Source organism: Phaenicophaeus curvirostris, chromosome 7, assembly GCF_032191515.1.
Source record: "Phaenicophaeus curvirostris isolate KB17595 chromosome 7, BPBGC_Pcur_1.0, whole genome shotgun sequence".
NCBI classification, from domain to species: Eukaryota; Metazoa; Chordata; class Aves; order Cuculiformes; family Cuculidae; genus Phaenicophaeus; species Phaenicophaeus curvirostris.
This window is the reverse complement of record NC_091398.1, coordinates 33959-56189: the sequence shown is the minus strand read 5'-3', so window position 1 is coordinate 56189 and position 22231 is coordinate 33959. Positions and strand designations below refer to the sequence as shown.

General features: G+C 51.8%; 2 protein-coding genes across 9 annotated transcripts in view; both read left to right on the top strand.

Moving 5' to 3' along the window:
• The window catches only part of LOC138722392 (uncharacterized), a 35675-nt gene extending 15041 nt beyond the window's left edge, over positions 1–20634 (top strand). Inside the window, exons 1-9 of one of the 8 annotated variants that reach the window (XM_069860460.1) lie at positions 12400–12477; positions 13675–13811; positions 16727–16842; positions 17884–17974; positions 18308–18429; positions 18837–18906; positions 19017–19069; positions 19273–19580; positions 20219–20634. In XM_069860460.1, coding sequence (XP_069716561.1) covers positions 16755–16842; positions 17884–17974; positions 18308–18429; positions 18837–18906; positions 19017–19069; positions 19273–19388 — 540 coding nt within the window. In that variant the 5' untranslated portion in view covers positions 12400–12477; positions 13675–13811; positions 16727–16754 and the 3' untranslated portion in view covers positions 19389–19580; positions 20219–20634. Of the gene's footprint in view, positions 1–12399; positions 12478–13110; positions 13812–16726; positions 16843–17883; positions 17975–18307; positions 18430–18836; positions 18907–19016; positions 19070–19272; positions 19581–20218 lie in introns of those variants that run through there. The other 7 variants (XM_069860458.1, XM_069860459.1, XM_069860461.1 and 4 more) reach the window with 7 other exon arrangements.
• Positions 8041–9673, top strand: LOC138722926 (apoptosis-associated speck-like protein containing a CARD). The gene is made up of 2 exons (XM_069861758.1): positions 8041–8811; positions 9111–9673. The coding sequence occupies exons 1-2, from the start codon at positions 8544–8546 to the stop codon at positions 9488–9490; spliced, it is 648 nt and encodes a 215-aa protein (XP_069717859.1). The 5' UTR covers positions 8041–8543; the 3' UTR covers positions 9491–9673.
• Positions 20635–22231: the final 1597 nt, after the last annotated feature.

Here is a 22231-nt window from a genome sequence, read left to right as displayed (position 1 = left end):
AGGTAGAAAGGCTATAATAGTACCCTGCTTGTCTTCTGAAATTGTACTCAGCTGTAAACTTCTGTTCTCCACAGAAAACCTGATGTCTGTAAAGTGACCTCAGATTTTGCTCTAGATGCAACTGGTTTTTAAATTCAGCTGCATTATCTGTAAGGCATAATCGTCATGCATCACAGGTTCAAAGAGAGTGTTTGTTCCCTTGTGTTTTAGAAAGCCTCTGTTGCGGTTCATGTCAGATAATTAGGGTCGTATATGAAGTGACTTGAGAAGAAGAAGTTAGTTAGTAAATAGCTGTGACAATTGGGGCTCGTCTTCATAGATTTCATGGAGGAGCAATAAGAAGTATTGTGTGTGATTCTAAAATCGTGAAATTGCGCTTGCTGTTTGTAAACGTCTTATTAATAACAGTATCGTGAGTTTAGTTTGAACTGTCGTTGATAGCTCCAACATCAATCATCTCTGTGCAACCCCAGGAACCACAGGGAAGCATTCGGAAAGGGAAATGCAGGCATGAACGCAAACATAAGACTTTTGTTCCAGCAAAGGGAAGATTTAGATTAGATATTAGGAAGAAATTTGTGACTGTGCGAGTGGGGAGGCCCTGGTCCAGGCTGCCCAGAGCAGGGGTGGCTGCCCCATCCCTGGAGGGGTTCAAGGCCAGGCTGGATGGGGCTTGGAGCCCCTGATCCAGTGGGAGGTGTCCCTGCCCATGGCAGGGGTGGAACTGGATGATCTTTAAGGTCTCTTCCAACCCATACCGTTCTATGACTCTACAATTCCATAAATTATTTCTTTGATTTTGCTCTAATGGCATCCTCGTGGAATGTTTCTTAACTTTAAGCCAGTAGTATCTCCCAGGCCGGGATGGCTCATGCCTTTTGCTTGTTTACTATTACCCAGTAAAAGGAGAAACGTTCTTTTTCCTGAAAAATCTTTTTGTAGAACTTCTGCCTCTTTATGGGGAAACCACTAAGGAAAAGGATTGATTGAAACCAGATTCAAGTCCAAGTTTATGAATCTTTGTGTTCATTTCTATGGCTTTCAAATAACTGTAACAGCTCTTCATCTGGATGTGATCTAGTTCATGAAAATTTCAAATGAAGGGAGCTAATAAAAGTCGGATATATACATCTGGAAATACTGCTATTTCTACCTGAGACTGATCCTCATTGTGCAGTCGCAGAATAGTGCAAGTATTAGTAACTTGAGTCGTATGAGTCTTTCCTCCTCCACTTCAACTTTTGCAGGATCCAGTTTAGGAATGGTAATTGAAAATAGCTGCCTTCCCACGGAGGTGTTAATAATTGCTGACTTTCTTTTTAAATTCTTTTGTCATTTGTGCACAGTAACATTTACATAGTAAGAGACAATAAACTGGGAAGAGAATAGGAGGAACAAAAGCGGCAAAACTCTTGGCTCATGATAAAGACGGTTTAATAAGTGAAGGGAAGGGGCGGGGGGAACAAATGATGCAAAGACAATTGCTCAGCATTTCCCACAAGCAGACTGATCCCTGCCCAGCCATTCTGTGAGTAACAGCCACCTTGGAGGCCAACCCCACGCCCTTGCCTCCCTGTTTTTTATTGCTGAACAGGATGTATGGAATATTCTGTTGGCCAGTTTGTTCCAGCTGTGTCCCTACCAATCTGTTTCCCATCCCCACCCTACTCACTGCAGGAATGCAAGAGTGGGGCAGAGAGAAAGCCTTGACACTCTGCAAGCTCCCGTCAGCAAGGGCCAAAATCCTGGTGTGTTATCAATGCTGTTTTGGCTACAGATCCCAAACGCAGCACCATACGGGCTGCTATGAGGAAAGTTATCTCCATCCTGCCCAAAAGCAGTACAGGGTTCCAGGTGGTCCAGCTTCTATTGGACAGTTGAATAGAAATGGTTTAGAAAAAACATGTAGGAATTAGTGGACATGTGGAAAAATAAGATCTGCTTAGAGTGGATGGAGAAGCAAAGAATGTAGCTTTTGTGATGAGAAATCCTTCCTCACAAACTTTTCTGGAGTGGTTTGAAAGGGGTCAGCAAAGGAGTGAGGTAAAAGTGATCCAGTTCACATAGTCTGTTTGGAATTCCAAGAAGCTTTTGATAGATACCCTAATGGGAGGCTTTTAAGGAAACTAAGTGGCTGTAGGAAAAGAAAAGAATGCTTATGTTTAAATAATAAACAGATAGCAAGTGGGCAGTTACTTTTTACAATGAAAAGAGGTTCCACTACAGAACTGTGTGCCAGTGCTTAAGACTGGTGCTGTTTAGTATCTTCACAATTGACATGGGTAAAGGGATAAGTATCTGGATGACAAAAAATTGTGATATGATGTTATTCAAAGCAGATGAAGTGTTTGGTGAATTTCAAAACCCTCTCATCAGATCAGTGGAAATACCAACTCATGAGTACCTTGAGTACAAGGAATTAAGGAAAGAATGGAAAGCAAGATAGGAGGTCATCATTTTGCTGTTGCATGAACTCATGCCTTCCCTGTATCTGGCATAGGGCATATATTTCTGTTTCCCTTCTTTCAGATAAAGGACTTAATTGCTGCAAATGGTTTAGAGAAGGCAATGAAATATGGGAATAACTTCCATGTAAGAACCAACAGAAAGCTGGGACTCCTCTTGGCCTGGAAAAGAGATGCCCGAGAGACTGTAATAGAGATTCGTAAAATCACTTGTGGATGGAGATGACCAACAGGATTCTATTATTTCCAATCACTTTTGATCCATAAAGTTGGAGTAGTGAGGGAATTAAATTTCAGAATGGACAGAAAGGGGTGGCTCTTCATGCAGTAGGTGGAAGATCTATGGAACTCCTTGCAAAAGGATGCTGTGGATACAAAAATTTGTGTGTCTTTGTCTGTACTGTCTTGGCTAGACTGGACAAGTGTTTGGAAACGTGGAACCCCTTGAGGGCTACTGAAAAGTCTGCCGTATCAGACTTGGAAAGTTCCCTGAGCTAAAAGTGATCTGAGATTGGGAGGAGATAATATTCCCACAGTCTACCAAGCATCAGGCACGCTTCCTTTGCCCTAACTCTTCCCTTAGCATTTGTTTACGGCCACTGAATGGTTATTACCACCACTTAAGCTGTCTGTGTGTTTCTTCTACTCCTCTCCTCCTGCTAAAGTCAAGAGCATTAGTTCCATCAAAGCAACGTGGCCTTCTGGCTTGTGTGCAGAAGAGGAAACTTTGACTTGTTGTTACAGTGGTGAAATCAAGCACTTCTGGTCATGCTTTTCTCAATATCAGCTGCAGATCTTTGAAAGTTGAGACAAGAATAGAGGGACAAGATAGACCCTTTAACAGAACCAGTGCAGCTGTTTATAGGAATATACACTTAAAATTCCTAGGCACATCGTGATTGTTAACAGTTACGGTATTTTTCATCCTCCAGTACATCAAGGAGGACGTTTGAGTACTTAAATTGGGCCTACAGGAATGCTGGGGAAGGTCTCTTAATCAAGGAGTGCAGTGATAGGAATGCTGGGGAGGAGAGGGGGTTGGACGATTACGAGAAAGAAGGTGTCCTAAAACTCCTCCAACATATCCTCTCTAAGAGAGGGAAAAAATATGATGCCTCCGTTATTAAAGCATTTTTGAACTGGGTCTGGCGCCATAAATTAATCCCAGGAGCACAGGCTGCATTCAAAATTCCTACCTGGGAAGCAGTAGGTCACGTATTATGGGATGCAGTGGCCGAAGGAGGCAAGGGGGCAAAAGAAACAGCCAAATTCAGACCAGTGTGGAGGGAAATAGTGGAGGTGCTGCGGACAATGAAAGGAAAGAGATCAGCAGCCGTAGTGGCTACAGCGGTACTCGGAGCGTCTGGGGCTTCCGTATCGCTTGGCACAGCTCCGCAGGCTTTCCCAGCAACCTCACTCTTCTCCCACATGCTAAACATCCCACAATGGGCCCCACTGGAATTTAGCCCATCTAATGCACGTGGTGCTGTCGGCAGAGCACTCACCACCCCTGCAGCTGCACCTAACAATATTTCAGTAACAGAGACGCCTAAAGCGTTACCTCCCCAGACGGAGACAGACGAAAAACCGTCTGATAAACCCCAAGAGACTGTGTTAGTGACGGAAGATGCAGAGCAAGGAGGGGCTGCCTGTCATCCTTCTGCACCTCCCGAAGAATTAACTCCCTATAACCCAGATGTGGCAACAACAGAAGGTGATGCTGCTGGAGCGGCTGCAATGCCCTCGCTTGAAGGGGAGTTGAAAGAGTTAGTGAAAGCGTTGCAACAATTGGCTATTCAACAGAAGCCAGAGCTGCCATCGGCTCCGGAACCCCTTGCACGTAAAAATTATACCTTTATGGATGGATCTGGTCCAACTCTCACAATTGCCACAAAACGATTATCAGTGCAACCCTCATTTGTCGAGCCAGACCCTGAGATAGAAGAAGCATAATCACAAATGCAATTTTAGAAGGAGATTTCATAACTGCACCAGAAGCATTTCCAGTAATGCATGGTGCAGGAGGTCAATACTTGGAACCGATCGACTGGAAACCATTGGAGAAACTCAAAGCTGCCGTGATCCAGTATGGCCTTAAATCACAAGTCACAACATCGCTAATACAGTGCATCTTTCAATCGCATACTCTCTAGCTCACAGAGCCGTTTCTCATGGGAAAGCATAATAATGTATGTAAACAATGATTGTTTACTGCAAAAGGAGAACTGACGAATCAGCTTGTAACACCATGGCTGCCTCTGCCAAAGAGAGGTACAAATGTGTTGTGAACTCTGAATGAAATGGCTTCACTAGGTCATATTGGTCGTGTGATGTCCATATCCTCTGCAGGGATTTTTGGTATTTATTTCTATAGGTGAAATGTCTGTATTTGTGGAAAGTTTGCAATGCTCATATTTGTTCTTTCCTTGTTAAAACTTCCTTTAAAACAGGTAACTTGTTTTTCTAAATATCTTTAAATACCAACATTAAATGCTGTCAGTCTGGTTCTAAGTTGAGAAGCCAATTTAAGGAGCCTAGATACTATAATTGGAAGCTTTAGCAGAGTCAGCAGAGGTTGGCCATGCACTTACGAATTCAGGGACGCGTCCCCAGAGATCCAACCAGGCTGTTGGTTAAGAGGCACTGATGTGGTAACAGAAGCACCTTTTGTCTTCTCTTACCCCACCAGTATGAGAGTGACATGAAAGCTTCTCCTGTCCTTCTATTCAGACTCTTTCAGCGTGAACTTTTTCCCAGCTAGAATGGTGGTCTTTTTGACTGGCTGTAAAGGTCAGTGTATTAATGACTACTGCTTATGTAGGATGGTGAAAAATGTTTTGGATGGTTACAATTTAGTGTGCTTGGGGGGGAAAAAGAATATTAAATATTACGTTGAGTTATTGAATGTGCTTCCTGCTTGTGATGTTGGGTATCATTCTGTGGTTCTAATTAAAGCTTTGCAGCCAAATGTTGGTATAACATAGATGTGCTGGGGCCAGATGGTAAATGAACCTTTTAATGTTAACTTAATGTTAACTTGACAAGAGTCTGGAGAGCCCTGCTAGCGCCGTCGGCGGTCTGGCCTCTTGCAGGGCTGCGGGGAGTCCGGGGAGCCAGGGCTGCTCCTCTTCGGGGGGCGCCGGGGACCCCTGGCCGAGCGGCTCCTGTCCCGGCTGGGAGCCGAGGGCCCTGGCACTGCCGCCTCCTCGTGGGGCTGCTCGTGCTCCGCAGGGGTGGGGGTAGATGGGGGCAGGCTGGGACCCTGGTGGCGGGTGGCCTGTAACGTGCTGGGCACCTCCGGGTCGGAGCCTGCAGGGCTGCTGGAGGAGGCTGGGGAGCGGGTGACAGTGTCCCCCTGGGAGGTGGTGGGGCTGGGGCTGCCTGCAGGGCTGTTGGCCTCGTCCCGTTGGTCCTCTGCTGTTCTGGAAGGCTCCTGGGATGTGCTGGGCCGTTCCTCTGTGTCGGAGCCTGCAGGGCTGCTGGAGGAGGCTGGGGGGTGGGTGTCAGTGTCCCCCTGGGAGGTGGTGGGGCCGGGGCTGCCTGCAGGGCCGTCTGCCTCGTCCCCAGCAGTGTAGAAGCGCAGCAGCCTCTGCGCCTCCTCGCCGCACGACTCCACGATGGCACGGATGAGGCCATGGACCAGCGAGGCTGTGTGTTTCCTGAAGGTGGGCTGCAGATTCTGGAGCAGGGCTTCCTCGTCCAGCCCGACGTGGCACAGGACGTACAGGATCAGCTTCTCTGCTTCCATGGCCAGGAACCACCGCTGTTCATAGATGGCCTCGAGCTCTCGGCGCAGCCAGGGCAGCATGGGGTCGAGGAGATGCTGGTGTCGTTGGAAAAGCGCCGCCCACTCCTCCGGCAGGATGCCACCCACAGCAGCCCCAGCCTCTGTCCCGGCAGCCCCCTGCTCTTCCAGGGATGTCGTGGGATCACGGGGGCTGATGTTGCACTGGTGTCCAGGAGGTCGGCTTGCCCGGCTGCTGGTGACTGGGATCTGAGCTGGGCTCCTGACGAACACCTCTAAGGAGTCATCTCCTCCCTGCGTAGCAATCCTGAACCCCTCGATCCGTCCTCGGCAGAGCGGGCAGAGGGATGCCCTGTTGGTCCAGCACAGGATGCAGCCCAGGCAGAACTGGTGCTGGCACGGCCGGGCAAAAGCCACGGTCTTCCGAGAGCTGCGGCAGATGGGGCAGCTCCACTCTGTCTCCACAGACGTGCCGGCACATTGTGGTGGATTGGGATGAGCTGAAGATGAGGATCTGTTCCCCATCGCTGGCACCGGTGCTGCCAAAGAGCGTCACGTGCTGCAAATGGAGAGAGTCCAGGTCACTCACTGTTGTGGAGGGAGAAGGAAGAAATACCCAGGCCCCTGGAGAAGGACACCCTCCTGGCTCCCCAAGCCCCACTGCCCCACAGCCGCCCCAAAGACGTCTGCCCCCACAGCTCACCCTGCTGCTGCAAGCACCTCGCGGTGCCCGGCTGCCTGAGCCAGGCAGGGCCGGGGAAACTCCGAATGGCTTAGGGATGGGCACAAGGAGCTGCCAGCCGCAGCCCCAAAGCACCACCCAGCACCAGGAGAAGCCTGGCTCGGTGCTCCAGACCTCGCAGGCACACGCAGCGGGAGTCCAGGCACACGCCAGACTGGGCCAGGCTCTGCTGGCACCCGGAGACCAGCAGCAAGGGACGCGAGGTCACAATGCACGGCTCTGTGACATCACAGTCCACTGCACTGGCATCCACCTCCACCACTCGGTGATGCCATGACGACCCTTCCGACCCTGCAGGTGCATGGCAACAGGAGAACCACGAAAACATCGCTCATTGTTTCCATCCCCGACATTCCGGTGCTGCTCCAGCTTGGTCCCCTGCAGTGTCCATGACCGTGTGTCCTGTCCCCACTCCTGGCAGCTGGCAGAGCTCTTCTAGTAGGGGGAGCGTCGTGGGGCCAGTCTGGGTGCACTGCCCATGGCAGGATGACGCCTCCCCCAACTGGCTGCCAGTGATCATCCCTGGAATGACAGGCCTGGAATTCCCTGGGTCCTCCCTGCAACCCTTCTTGTAGATGGGCACAACATCAGCCTCCAGTCCAGCGGAACTGCCCCAGGCAGCCAGGACTGTTGGAAGATGATGGAAAGGGGTTTGGCCAGCACACCCGCCAGCTCCTTCAATACCCTTGGGTGGATCCCATCCAGCCCCATAGACTTGTGGGTGTCTAGTCAGGCTAGGAAGGCTCTGACCACCTCCTCTAGTGGGGCAGGGAAGTCACTTATGGGGCTGGGGAGTCACTTATTGGACAGGAGGAGTCATTTATGGGACCACCAGGACCCCTCTAGGGCCCCCAGGATCATTCTAGGGAGCCCTAGAACCTCTCTGTGAGACATCAGGACCCCAGTAGACCCCAGTATAACCCAATATGACCCCATTATACCCCAGTATAATCCCAGTATAACCCCAGTATAACTCAATATGATCCCAGTATACCCCATATAACCCAGTATAACCCAGTATACCCTAGTATAACCCCCCCTTGGCCCCAGTATAACCCAGTATACCCCCCCACATTCCCAGTATACCCCAGTCCAGCCCGGTCCCCGCCCTCTCACCACTTCCTTCCTTCCCCAACGGTGCCGGAAGCACCAGAGCCCCTTGCCGGGGGCACAACCAGCAACCTTACTGGTTCCAGTATCTTAACTGGTGCCGTTACTGGTTCCAGTACTTTAACTGGTGCTGTAACTGGTGCCATTACTAGTTCCAGTGCCATAACTGGTGCCATTACAGGTTCCAGTACCTTAACTGGTGCTATAACTGGTGCCATTAATGGTTCCAATATCTTAAGTGGTGCCATTACTAGTGCTGTTACTGGTTCCAGTGCCATAACTGGTGCCATTACTGGTTCCAGTACCTTAACTATTGCCATAACTGGTGCTGTTACTGGTTCCAGTGCCATTATTGGTGCCATTACTGGTGCTGTTACTGGTTCCGGTGCCATAACTGGTGCCATAACTGGTTCTGGTGCTGTTGCTGGTGCTGTTGCTGGTGCCATTCCTGGTCCCGGTGCCGTAACGGTTGCCAGGGGCGATGCCGGGGGGCCGTGACCGCATCTTGCGGGCGCTGGAGGAGCTGTCGGGGTCAGAGCTTCGGCGCCTCAAGGCAGAGCTGAACCGGGCGGCGGTGCCAGCGGCGCTGGGCACCATCCCCCGCGGCACCATGGAAGACGCTGACGCCCTGGACCTCACGCAGCTGCTGGTGGGACGCTACCGCGAGGCCTTTGCCGCCGTCGTCACCGCCCGGGCCCTCAGGAGCATCCACCGCAGGGACCTCGCAGACACCCTCGAAGCAGGGGATGGTGAGGGGAGGGTGTCCAGGGGACCTTGGCTTGTGTTGGGTGGCATCAACCAATGGGTTGGTGGCCCTTGGGTTGAGTTCATTTGCTTTAGTGGCCCTTGGGTTGGATTTGGTGGACACTGGGTTGCATTTGGTGCATGTTGGGTTGGGTTTGGTGGCATCACCCAAGGGTTTGGTGGCCCCTGGGTTGAGTTGGTTGGGTTGGATGGACATTGGGTTTAATTTGGTGGATGTTGGGTTGGGTTTGGTGGCATCTCCCAAGGGTTTGGTGGGCTCATCCCAGGCTCTGTTGTCCCGCAGGCCCCACTGAGGCCTTCGAGGAGTTCCCGGCGCTGTCCCCGGGCGAGGCCTTCGTGTCCCGTCACCGTGCAGCGCTGGTGGGGAGGACGCGGGCCGTATCAGCCATCTTGGACCATCTGCAGGCGGCTGGTGCTATCAGTAGGGAGGACGCGGCCTTCACCGCCGCCGCCCCCACCCCCCAGGAGCAGATGAGGCGCCTCCTGGATGGAGCCTCCGCCTGGGGCCCCCGCGGCCACCGCGTCTTCCTCCACGCCATGAGGGAGCTGCAGCCCTGCCTGATGGAGCAGCTGGAGGGGGAGGACCAGGGAGGGGACTGGGGGGACCATGGACCAGGAGTAAACCAGGAGGGACCAGGAGGAACCAGGAGGAACCAAGAATAAACCAGAAGAAACCAAGAATAAACTAGATGAAACCAAGAATAAACCACTAGAAACGAGTAGAAACCAGAAGAAACCATGAATAAACAATTAGAAACCAGCAGAAACCAAGAATAAACCAGTAGAAACCAGAAGAAACCAAGAATAAATCAGTAGAAACCAAGAATAAACCAGTAGAAACCATAAGTTGGGTGGATGTTGGGTTGCGTTTGGTGCATGTTGGGTTGGGTTTGGTGGCGTCACCCAAGGGTTTGGTGGCCCTTGGGTTGAGTTGGTTGGGTCTGGTGGGCGTTGGGTTGAGTTGATTGGATTGGATGGATGTTAGGTTGGGTTTGGTGGACGTTGGGTTTGGTTTGGTGGATGTTGGGTTGGGTTTCCTCTCGTCCTGTCCCCTGTCCCTTGGGAGAAAAGCCCAGCTCCCTCCTCTCCACAACCTCCTCTCAGGTACTTGTAGAGAGCAATGAGGTCTCCCCTCAGCCTCCTCTTCTCCAGGCTAAACACCCCCAGCTCTCTCAGCCGCTTCTCTTGTTCTCCAGCCCCCTCACCAGCTTCGTTGCTCTTCTCTGGACTCACTCCAGAGCCTCAACATCCTTCTTGGGGTGAGGGAAGGATTCTAGGCTGTGGGAGCCATCTTCTTCATCCTTGGGGATGGATTCCACCTGCAGCGCTTCGTACTTGTTCACCAGGGGGATCTGGGGTTTTGCTGTCTGGGTGAGGGGAGCAGGTTTCCTTTGTCTGGCAGGAACTTGCTGCCGTTCCCCATCTCTTGTTCACCAACCTTGCGGTTTGCGGGTGGATGGTGCTCGGACACACCAGCTCCAGCAGCCACTGAGTTAGCGAGAGGGCCCTGCTTCACCGGTCTGTCTCCCTCTCCTCAGCCTCTTTCCCTCCTCCCTTAGCTCCCCCACCACTGTCACAGTCCTCTCACAAGCAGATGCGTGACAGTTCATTTCCTTTATGATTTCAGACTGCAATAATTCAACAAGTCACGGGAGTTCAATTTCAATATAAACTGGTGCTTTATTAATTGTGGCTTAGAGTCCGGCACGAGACATTTTTGAGGTAAGGGGGCAGGTACAGGTAGTTAGGTACAAACCACCCGTTCTGTACCAGCTTTTTTGGCCATTTCCCTGAGGCTGCACCTGCGCTTAGCACCCGAGAGAAAATGTGGAGGCAGAAATCGATCCTTTGACAGACTCTTACACCACCCGGTGGCTCAACATTTGTCTTCAGGATCAGTTGTCTTCGTGAGAAGTTGTCTTGGGGACCACATGGCAGTAGCGCTCAGGGAGAAAAAGAGAGAGAGAGAGAGGGAGAGAGAGAGGAAAGATTTTTATATTCCTTTTTGCCTCACAACCCATTCAGCATCGATAAGTTCCGGGATGTCTATGCTGGATATGACACTCAAGTACTTTTCTGTGGCACTCAAGGACTTTTGTGTGTTGAGTATGGATGACAGAAGTCTCATTCACTTTATCATTCACCAATTAAGAATATACAATATCGCGGACAGAGCGATACTGATGAGGGAAAGAATCAGGAGAGTGACAGCAGGTGACACAGCTCGTCCAGGACGCCGGTAGCAGCAGACGACCACCTGAAAAGCGAATCCCTCCAATTATGTTCTCCACCCCTCGTCTCTCTTTTCACAATTTGCTGTAATTTGTCCACACGATGGTGAATTGTTATCAGAGTTTTTTGTCCATTTTCCTTTATCTCCTCTAATATTTGACTATAATCTCGATGCTGTAATAATTCCTTTGTTCAAGTTACATTCATTCCAATAGGTACGGGTGTTCACTCATGAATCACCGTGAGGTTAGATTTTAGAATCTGCTGGGAAGTGACTGGAGCTGAGCAGGAAAAGTCACATCCTGTGATTTCAGTAAAACTACAAACACAGAAATTCGTGTGATTACTCGTGTGAGCTATTACATTCTCTGCTGTTCTATTATTACAAGCTGCTCTCAAGCATATACAACCTTTGCCAATGGAAATTATTATAGTTTTAGGGTCAACCTCAGGACAAACTTCAACATGGCAAAGCTTTTGGTCAGCGTCTAGGCAAAAATCTTGTGTTGTGATGGCGTTCCTGTCACAAAAATCCTAGTTGTTCCCGCACAATGCAGGATTCCAGGGCTACCGTTTGCCATCAATCCTTCACCTTTCGGGCCCGTGCTCTGTGCTCAAAAGCATCGAGTCTAGTCCCGTTATGGTTCAAGCCCAATGCAAAAACAGGATAAATCAAAGCTAGTGAAGCCTTGTGAATGGTTAACACGTAAGCTGTGAGTGTTCTTAACAGGATCATAGGTAAATTCACCAACTCCCACCAAGACTGGAGGTTCTTTTCAAAATCATCAGTATTATCCCAAATTATTTTTTGGATTTCTGTAGGAAAAATACCTTCTTCATCATCTCTAACGATGCAGTCACTGACAGCCTGAGCAGCTCCAGCCTAGGAGAAGCCCGGCTGGAAAGCGCCTGGAGGAGAAGGACCTGGGGGTGTTGGGTGAACACGAGCCAGCAGGGGCCCAGCTGGCCCAGAAGGCCAAGGGCATCTTGGCTTGGACCAGAGACGGCGTGGCCAGCAGGGACAGGGAGGTTCTTCTCTCTCTGGACTTGGCCCTGGGGAGACCAAACCTCGAGTTCGCCCTCACAGGTAGCGAAGCCTCAACCCCCTCCCTCCCTCCCGGGTAGCGAAGCCCCGCCCCCTCCTCCTTCACGGGGCAGCGAAGCCCCGCCCCCTGCCGCGCTCTGTCCAATCGCTGCGCGGCGCCTCCCGCCAAGCCCCGCCCCTTCTCGGCCGCTCCTTGCTTTCCCTCTCTGGGTGTCGCGCAGCCTCTTACGTCATCGCACCGCGCCGTGCCGGACGGGCCGCGCGCGTGCTCGCCGCGGGTGTAAAGGTCGGGGTTGGGGGGAAGGGACGCGTGGAGGGCGGCGGCAGACATGGCGGCGGCAGAGCTCTCATGGCCGCCAGCGGCGGCAGCCGGGTCAGTGCGGGGCTGGGGAAGGGGTTGGGGCGGCTGGAGGGGCTCGGGGGGGGCTGGGGAAGGGGTTGGGGGGGCTGGAGGGGCTCGGGGAGGGCTGGGGAAGGGGTTGGGGTGCTGGAGGGGCTGGGGAAGGGGTTGGGGGGGCTGGAGGGGCTCGGGGAGGGCTGGGGAAGGGGTTGGGGTGCTGGAGGGGCTGGGGAAGGGGTTGGGGGGGCTGGAGGGGCTCGGGGAGGGCTGGGGAAGGGGTTGGGGTGCTGGAGGAGCTGGGGAAGGGGTTGGGGGCTGGAGGGGCTCGGGGGGGGCTGGGGAAGGGGTTGGGGGGGCTGGAGGGGCTCGGGGAGGGCTGGGGAAGGGGTTGGGGTGCTGGAGGGCCTGGGGAAGGGGTTGGGGGCTGGAGGGGCTCGCGGGGGGCTGGGGAAGGGGTTGGAGGTGCTGGAGGGGCTCGGGGGGGCTGGGGAAGGGGTTGGGGTGCTGGAGGGGCTCTGTGGGGGCTGGGGAAGGGGTTGGGGGGGCTGGGGGGGCTGGGGAAGGGGTTGGGGGTTTCTGCAGGACTCTGAGGGCGTTCTGGGGTCCTGGGGAGGTCTGCAGGGCTCTGTGGGTCTGGGGGGCTCGGATTGGGTGGTTGGGGTTCGCTGTGCGCGGTGCTGTTGGGGTGATCCAAGAAGCAGTTACTGTTATGAAAAATGGAACATTCTGATTTAAGCTAAAGTGGAGCTGAGTTTCAGCTCAGTAATTGTATTTTTTGAAAGTTGGGCAGAATGTCCCTCTGAGCTTTCCTTCGCGCAGTGTTTTTCCAGATAGTGCTCGTTCTTTGGAGATGATAACATCTTACGTACATAGGATGGTTTGAGTTGCAAGGGACCTTAAACATCATCTAATTCCAACCTCCCTGCCACGGGCAGGGCCGTGTCCCCCCAGACCAGGCCGCCCAGCACACCATCCAACCGCCCTTGGACACTTCTAGGGATGGGTCTTCCACAGCTTCCGCTGCGCAACCTGTTCCAGCCCCTCACCACTCTCGTGGTGAAGAAAATCCTCCTTCTGCCTAGTCTGAATCTGCCCCTCTCCAATTTAAAGCCGCTGCCCCTAGTCCTGTCATTACAAGCCTTTATAAAATGTCCCTCTCCAGGTTTCCTGTAGCCCCTTCAGGTGCTGGAAGGTCCCTGTAAGGTCTCATTGGAGCCTTCTCTTCTCCAGGCTGAACACCCCCAGCCTGTCCTTGTGTGGGAGCTGCTCCAGCCCTCTGATCATCCTTGTAGCCTCCTCTGGACTCATTCTAACAGCTCCGTATCTTTCTTCTGTTGAGGATTCCGGAGCTGGACACAGGACTCCAGGTGAGGCTTCACAAGAGAGGAGCAGGGGGGCAGGATCCCTCTGAGAGTTTGATTGTGGCAATGAGGAGATTGAGTGCCTGTGGGTTAAAATCAGAGGAGCCCACCAGAAGGTAGATTTTGTGATGGGAGTCTGTTACAGACCACTGAGCCAAGGAGAAGCAGCTGATGAGCTCTTCTATAAGCTCTTCTCCCAAGTGACAGGGGACAGGACAAGAGGGAATGGCCTCAAGCTCTGCCAGGGGAGGTTTAGGCTGGACATTAGGAAAAAATTTTTCACAGAAAGGGTCATTGGGCACTGGAACAGGCTGCCCAGGGAGGTGGTTGATTCACCTTCCCTGGAGACGTTTAAGGCACGGGTGGGCGAGGTGCTAAGGGGCATGGTTTAGTGTTTGATAGGAATGGTTGGACTCGATGATCCGGTGGGTCTCTTCCAACCTGGTGATTCTATGATTCTATGATAAACAGCTGGGGTTAATCTCTAGATTGATGCCTCTTGTTCTTGTGGGAGACTGCAATCTTCCTGATATCTGCTGGAAGTACAACAGAGCAGAAATGAAGCAGTCTAGGAGGTTCCTGGACTGCGTGGAAGACAACTTCCTTGCACAGCTGGTGAATGAACCAACAAGGGGGGGGTGCCCTCCTGGACCTGCTCTTTGTGAACAGAGAAGGCCTTGTGGGGGATGTGGCAGTAGGAGGACGCCTAGGACAAAGTGATCATGAGATGATAGGGTTTTCTGTTCTAGGTGAAGTGAAGAGGGTGGTTAGTAGGACAGTAGCATTAAATTTCCAGAGGGCAGACTTTGAACTCTTCAGAAGGCTGGTTGGCAAAGTCTCATGGGAGACAGTCCTTAAGGGCAAGGGAGTCCAGGAGGGCTGGGAGCTCTTCAAAAAGGAATTCCTAGCAGCTCAGGAGAAAGCCATCCCTATGTTCCGGAAAAGGAGTCGGCGGGGGAAAAAACCAGCTTGGTTGAGTAGGGAGATCTTAAGAGACATCAAAAATAAGATAAATGTCTATGAGCTTTCAAAGAAGGGACAGACGTCTTTGGTGGACTACAGGGAGGAAGCGAGATCATGCAGGGAAAAAAACAGGAGAGCTAAGGCTCAGCTAGAAATCAGATGGGCAAAGTCTGTGAAAGATAACAAAAAATCCTTCTATAAATATATAAATAATAAAATGAGGACTAGGGAGACCATACAGTCCCTATTGGACCCAGAAGGAACAACAGTGACAGGGGATGAGGAAAATGCTGAGGTACTTAATGCCTTCTTTGCCTCAGTCTTTAAAGAAAATCGTTCCGTCTGTGTACAAACCCAGGAGCTACAGGAGCAAAATGAGGCTCCCATGATCCAAGAGGAGGTGGTCAGAGCCTTGGTAGCCCGACTAGACACCCACATGTCTCTGGGGCTGGATGGGATTCATCCAAGGGTATTGAAGGAGCTGGCGGATGTGCTGGCCAAACCCCTTTCCATCATCTTCCAACAGTCCTGGAAGACTGGGGAAGTCCCACTGGACTGGAGTCTGATGTTGTGCCCATCTACAAGAAGGGTCGCAGGGAGGATCCAGGGAACTCCAGGCCTGTCAATCTGACCTCAGTGCCAGGGAAAGTCATGGAGCAGGTGATCTTGAGTGCGATCATGAAGCACATGCAAGAGAACCGGGTGGTCAGGCCCAGTCAACATGGGTTCACAAAAGGCAGGTCTTGCCAAACTAACCTGATCGCCTTCTATGACAAAGTGACTCGGCTGCTGGATGAGGGAAAGGCTGTGGATGGATCTTCCTGGACTTCAGTAAAGCCTTTGACACAGTTTCTCATAGCATTCTGCTTGAGAAACTGTCACCTCTGGGCTGGACAGGCGCACACTCTCCTGGGTGGAAAACTGGTTGGCTGGCCGGGCTCAGGGAGTGGTGGGAAATGGAGTTAACTCCAGCTGGAGGCCAGAGACAAGTGGGGTTCCCCAGGGCTCAGTGCTGGGTCCAGCCCTGTTCGGTGTCTTTATCAATGACCTGGGTGAAGGCATCGAGTGCACCCTTAGCAAGTTTGCGGATGACACTAAGCTGGGTGGAAGCTGGATCTGCTGGAGGGTCGGGAGGCTCCAAAGGGATCTGAACAGGCTGGACCGCTGGGCTGAGACCAATGGGATGAGGTTTAACAAGGCCAAATGCCGGGTCCTGCACTTGGGGCACAACAACCCTGAGCAGCTACAGACTAGGAGAAGTCTGTCTAGAAAGCTGCCTGGAGGAGAGGGACCTGGGGGTGTTGGTTGACAGCGACTGAACATGAGCCAGCAGTGTGCCCAGGTGACCAAGACCAAGGGCATCCTGGCTTGGGTCAGAAACGGCATGACCAGCAGGTCCAGGGAGGTTCTTCTCCCTCTGGACTCGGCACTGGTGAGACCGCTCCTCGAATCCTGTGTTCAGTTCTGGGCCCCTCACCACAAGAAGGATGTTGAGGCTCTGGAGCGAGTCCAGAGAAGAGCAACAAAGCTGGTGAGGGGGCTGGAGAGCAGGTCTTATGAGGAGCGGCTGAGAGAGCTGGGGGTGTTTATCCTGGAGAAGAGGAGGCTGAGGGGAGACCTCATTGCTCTCTATAACTACCCGAAAGGAGGTTGTGGAGAGGAGGGTGCTGGCCTCTTCTCCCAAGTGACAGGGGACAGGACGAGAGGGAATGGCCTCAAGCTCTTCCAGGGGAGGTTTAGGCTGGACATTAGGAAAAAATTTTTGACAGTAAGGGTCATTGGGCATGGGCAGAGGCTGCCCAGGGAGGTGGTTGAGTCACCTTCCCTGGAGGGGCTTAAGGGACAGGTGGATGAGGTGCTGAGGGACATGGTTTAGTGATTGATGGGAATGGTTGGACTCGATGGCCCAGTGGGTCCTTTCCAACTTAGTGATCCTATGATTCTTTTTGCGTTGTCAGCAGAGACAATCTGACAGAAGTGTTGGCGATGAGAGAGCCCCTGCGGGATCCCGACCCCTCCTCAGGGAGCGGGGGAAAAGTGATGTGGCGGTGCCCTCCAGGCCTGCAGCTTTCGGGTATGTGGCTTTCTTGGGACTCGTTCCTCTTTGCTAATTACGGTCGATTGTGCACATTGTGCTGCCCCCATGCACATGCCAGGCTAGTGCCACAACCACCCCATGCACATGCTTCGAACATGCAAGTGGCATGCCACACACACCACAGAGCCCTTGTACACATCGCAACATGTCACACAGGCCATGCGCATGTTATGTGCATGCTGTGTACATGCCATCCTCAGGCAATGCATATGCTAGCAACGCACCATGAAGATGACACACCAGCCAGGCACACGCCATGCACATGCCTTGCACACGTAAGCAACATAACACACACATGTATTGCACATGCAGGCAAAATGCTACACATGCCATGCATGTGTTATGTACGTGCCACACACGCCACTGTTTCCATGCACATTCCAGGCTCATGCCACAACAGTCAAGCACGTCACGCACACGCCTTCCACATGCAGGCAACATGCCAGGCATGCCACACACTCCATGCGTATGTTATGTACGGGCCATGTACATACCATACACACACCATGCACACGCTAGCACATGCCATGAAGATGACACACCAGCCAGGCACATGCCACGCACACGCCAGACACACTGCAAGCACTCCACACACACACAAAGAGGGAAAGGAGGAGAAGGGGAGCTTTGGAAAGCGCTTTTATGTTGTTAGTGTAGAGAATGCCAGGAGGGAGGTCGCTTCTTTGATTCTCTTCTATAACCAGGCTTCTTTGCATTTAAAACCCTTCCGTGTCACAGCGTTTACAACGGTGCAACATCCGTTACACTTGCTGCAGATCCTCTCGGTTCAGAATTTTCTCTGTTTCCAGTTACACAGAATGCCTGTTCAGCCTTCTCATCTATTTTGAGGCTTAACGTCTTTTTAGACTTCTTTTTAGTATTTGTGTTAAACTATGTCCCGTAACAGTGATACGGAAGGGGAGTTGTTGCATTCTTAACGGTAATTGTAGAGTTAAGGTACCTCAAGTGCCTTGGGGAAATGCAGACGCAGCTCTTAAAGGTCCCTCATCTTTGCAGAGCGCTATGGAGCCTTCCCATCTCTCTCATACACTCGCGGCGGAAGAAGAGGAGGGTGCCCACGGGTGAAATGGAAGCGGTTGCCATTCAGGTGAGAGGAGAAACGTCCGCTTTGCAGCTCTGAGCAAGGGTGACGTCCGTGATGCCGACTCCTGGTTTGGGAAGCGGCTTCCGGCTCCTCCGTTTGTTTCTCTGTGGATGAGGGCTCGGTGTATCGGCCCGGCTTCTGTGCCAGTGGCGTGGTCCTGTCGTTGACCACATCGTCGTTCATCGTGCGTGGGGGTGGGGGGCTTTTTCTGTTTTCGTACTTAAGCTCCGATTGTCACCTGTAACTGGACAAATTACTCTGTTAGCATCGTGATGGTATTCCGAGGTGGCGTTAAAAATTCCTTAACGTATTGTGCACGTCTCTCTTTCCTCACAGCCCAAAAAGCCAGTCCAGAGAATGTCCTTGCTGCAGAAAACCTGGCAAAAGTCTCGCAGCACAGCCCCGCTTTTTGAAAGCCCCATATTCTTCCACCTTCCATCCCGTCGTGAGGAGTAACGGTGAGTGAGCTGGCACGGCACGGGGGGAGAAGGAGGATGAACTTCATCTGCTCTCCGCTGGCTAAACGAAAGGGCTGTGGGACCATCTTCTGTTGCCCTTTAGCGTTCCTTTGCACGTGTGTACGTGTGCGCTTACGCACAAGTTGATGTTGCGTCACGGCTGTCGGGTGAAAGCCCCGGGGAAGGCGATGGCCGAGCAGAATGCGCGCAGGCCGTCCAACACTGCTCAGAAGGCGGTTGGATCCCCGACGAGCCTGCAGAGGCACCTCAGGGCCCCACAAGGTTGGAACGTTCATGTTCACTTGACCTGGAGACAGATGGTGGTGTAACTAAGCGGGTAGCTTCGCTGTTGGGATCTGCAGCTGGAAGCTGTTGTGGGGTCGTCCCATGGGTCTGAATTTTTCCAGTGCGGAGGCCGTGTGCTGGGACCGCCGATCTGCTTGCTAAGCCAGAGGGACCAGCTCTAGGGGTGGAAAGGTGACGCGGTGTTGGCCGTCCTCGCCACACGAGAGCCGGCAGCACCGGGAGCCTCCTTAGCGTGAGGGTGTCTGCAGCTGAAGTGGCTTCTTTTGCCTCTCTCTGCACAGATTGGGCAGATCTCATCCTTCAAGCGAACGCAGAAGGCTCCGTATGCTCCCAGGTCCCATAGAAAGGGAAGTTTGGGGATTCCCTGACTGCAGTAACCCCTGCTGCTGCCTGTGGATTGTTGTGCCAAAGACACCCTTCGCGCAGGGAGGGGGCACATGGGAGATGGGTGACGCGCTTACGTAAAGAGTGTCCTGCGGGCGGTGTGTCTCCTCGGAGCCGTGTGAAAGCCGACCTCCGCTTTCTCTTCCCCTCTAGAGCGGGCCGAGGATGGGCTGCAAGGCCGAGAAAACCAGAGCGAGGCAAGCGGCCAGCTAGATTCAAAGTGGGGAGAAACGCTGATGCCTGGTGAACAAAGGAGTTTCCACTGCTGAAACGGATGAGAACGGACGTCGCGAGCGTCCTTCTGTTGGGGGCCAGCAAGGGAACTAGAGCCGCTTCTCTGGGGAGAACTTGCACACGGCCGGGGGGTTCTGTCATGGGAGGTGACTGAAACCCGATTCCCGATCCTGGTTTGGTGAAGGAGAAGAAAAGACCTGAAGGCAGGGCTCTGCTTCGAGGCAAAGGTGAGTGCCCCATGCACACGCCATACGCATTCTAGGCTCACACTATACTCACTCCATGCACACACCACGCACATGCCTTGCACGTGCAAGCAACGTGTCACACACCATGTCCATGTTATGCCAATGCCATGTACACACCATTCATACACCACGGACAAGTCTTGCACACAGAAGCAACATGCCACACCATATTCATGTTATGTACATGCTGCGTACACACCATCTACATGCCTTGCACACGCTAGCACACACCATCAAGATGATGGATTAGCCATGCACACACCACGCACATGCCACGCATACGCCACTCCACCCATGCACACGCTGTGCACATGCCAGGCTCATGCCACAACCACCCCATCCACATGACACGCACACGCCTTGCACACACAAGCAACATGTCGCTCACACCACACATGCCATGTGCTTGTTATGTTTATGCCTCGTACATGCTCACACGCACCACAGACATGGCAGCACGCTGCCCTCCCGCTGGCTGCGGCCAATGAGATGCAGGCTGGGACCGGGAGAGGGACAGCGCCCCGTGTCCCTCCCGTCCCCCCGAAACCCTCCTGTCCTGGCCCGGGGGGAGGGCGGGGATACACAGCCTTTCCTCTTATGTCTGCTCTCTTTTTTAGTTTCTCTAAGACAGCTTTATGGGACTTGAGTTTTAGCCTCGTGATTACGCGTAAGATGTGGCTGAATGTGACGGGAAGACTGCTGGGAAAATGGCAAGAAGAGGATCGACAAGAAACAGTGGAACACGCCCTTTAGAGTTTGCTGCTCGTCCCGCTGCTGAGAAATGGGAGTGTCCCTGAATTTGCTACTGCATGAGACAGATTGAAGAAGTTTAATAGAAGTTCAGTTCTATCTAAATGGTAGATGGGACTGTGCTTATGTAAAGCATATTGTGTGTAACTGTAACCAATATGCTTCCACGCACTGTATCTCAGCAGCTACAACATGGAAGGGATCTTTTAATCTGTACAGTTTTTTAACAATGATAATTGACGTTTGGTGGCTTAATAACATATATCATTTTATATCATTTCAATCAAGCGTGGCTGTCATACACTGAACTTCCAGTAAACCACCACCATTTTATACTTAGGAGTAATTTCCTATTACCCATCCTAAGTGGGATGCTATAGTTACGCTGTTAAAAGGGTGGGTCTTGTTCAAAACCTCTGAAGGTCCTAGTTGGGTTGGTTAAGTCTGTGCCACACCTGTGGTCAGCAACTAGGTACAGGTGAGGAGTTTGCCCCTTAAAAGGCCTCTTGATTTAGAGCTGGCTCTCCCCTGCAGCTCGAGCATTCAGTGAAGGAAGGGGCTACAGAAGCCTGCCTTTCTTCCTTTCTTTGTTGGGTTTTGAACAGTCGTGTGGTTTTCTTCGTGGTGCATTTGAGCCTCCAGTCATCGTTTCTTCTGTGAGTTTCAGGTAATGCTTTTGCTTGTGGGTTTGCTTTTTAGTCTTAGAGTAAAACTGGTTTGCAATGTGGCAGCTTCAGAGAAATGTTACCACAAACGTTTGCCCAGAACTTTTTGACGAAATGCCCAAGAAAACTGTTAGCTTGCCTCTTACTAGCCAAGCTGGTTTTTTTTTCATATTTTATGTATTTTATTTCAGACTGTAATGCCGAACAAAACTGCTACAATTTTACTGTAAATAGAGCTCAGCCCTAACTCGGTCTCTGCTGTTTCTAGAAGTTGTTCCAAAACCATCACGTGGCTTGGCACAGTTAAATACAATTGGCAGTCTCTGCTCCGTAAAGGTACTTGATGGAGCCATTGTGCAGGTTGAACTGGTTTTCACATTGGGATGCAGTGAGGTTTATGCGAGTTAGTGCAGAGGGCACTGCCAGCCCTGTCCACGTCGTGTCTCTCTCAGCTGGAGTTGCTGTGTGTTGCTTGGAAAACGCCCTTGGTTTGGTTCTGGCTTCTGCAGTACATCCTCACATAGAATTTCACACAGGGAGTAACCGAAGCAATTGTATAACTGGAGGGAATGGATAATGCAAGCGCCTTCCCATGGAGCTAGGGAACTCCCTCTGTTAAACAGGCTCTGTTTTCCTCCCCCCTATAGTGGGGAGGGCTTGCTGCTGTGCCTGACTCCTTTATTGATGTGAGGCCAGAGATTATCATAAGATCAGAAAGGGACTGTCTGCAGAAGCAAGAATGATAATTAGGACCTGATATGGATCATCTGCCCGTGTCTTGCATCTTTAGTCACTGAGGAAATGCCAATCCAAAAATTCCTACTTGCAGGTCCATAGGAAGAAGAATATTTTGTCTGTAATAATGACAAATTGTGAAGTGTGGAATTCAGTGGCTGTATTAATATCAAGTGCATCTTTTCTTCTTCATTGAATTTTAAGGCAAAGCTTCTGGAATCCATACAAACAGTTGGGAGGGGAAGGGTTTCAAAGTCCTTTCACACTCAAAGTGCATAAATGCTCTGTGCATTTCATAACATTTCTCAATATCCCTTTTATGGGTGCAGCTTTTTACTGTTTGAGCATTCATCAGTTTGGCTTAAATTGCAGGCATTAAAGGGCTTAGGCCAGAAGTTCTCTTCTGGAAGCTTAGTGTCGGGCATCCCATAGTCCTGTAAGTGCAGTGCAGCTCAAAGTAATAGTTATCTGAGTGATGAA

What these genes read in the sequence shown, in the direction of transcription:
- LOC138722926 (XM_069861758.1), top strand. Translation starts at nt 8,544, where the DNA reads ATGCCGGGGGGCCGTGACCGCATCTTGCGGGCGCTGGAGGAGCTGTCG. An exon ending in CACCCTCGAAGCAGGGGATG is followed by an intron (nt 8,812 to 9,110) that starts GTGAGGGGAGGG and finishes GTTGTCCCGCAG; the next exon opens with GCCCCACTGAGGCCTTCGAG.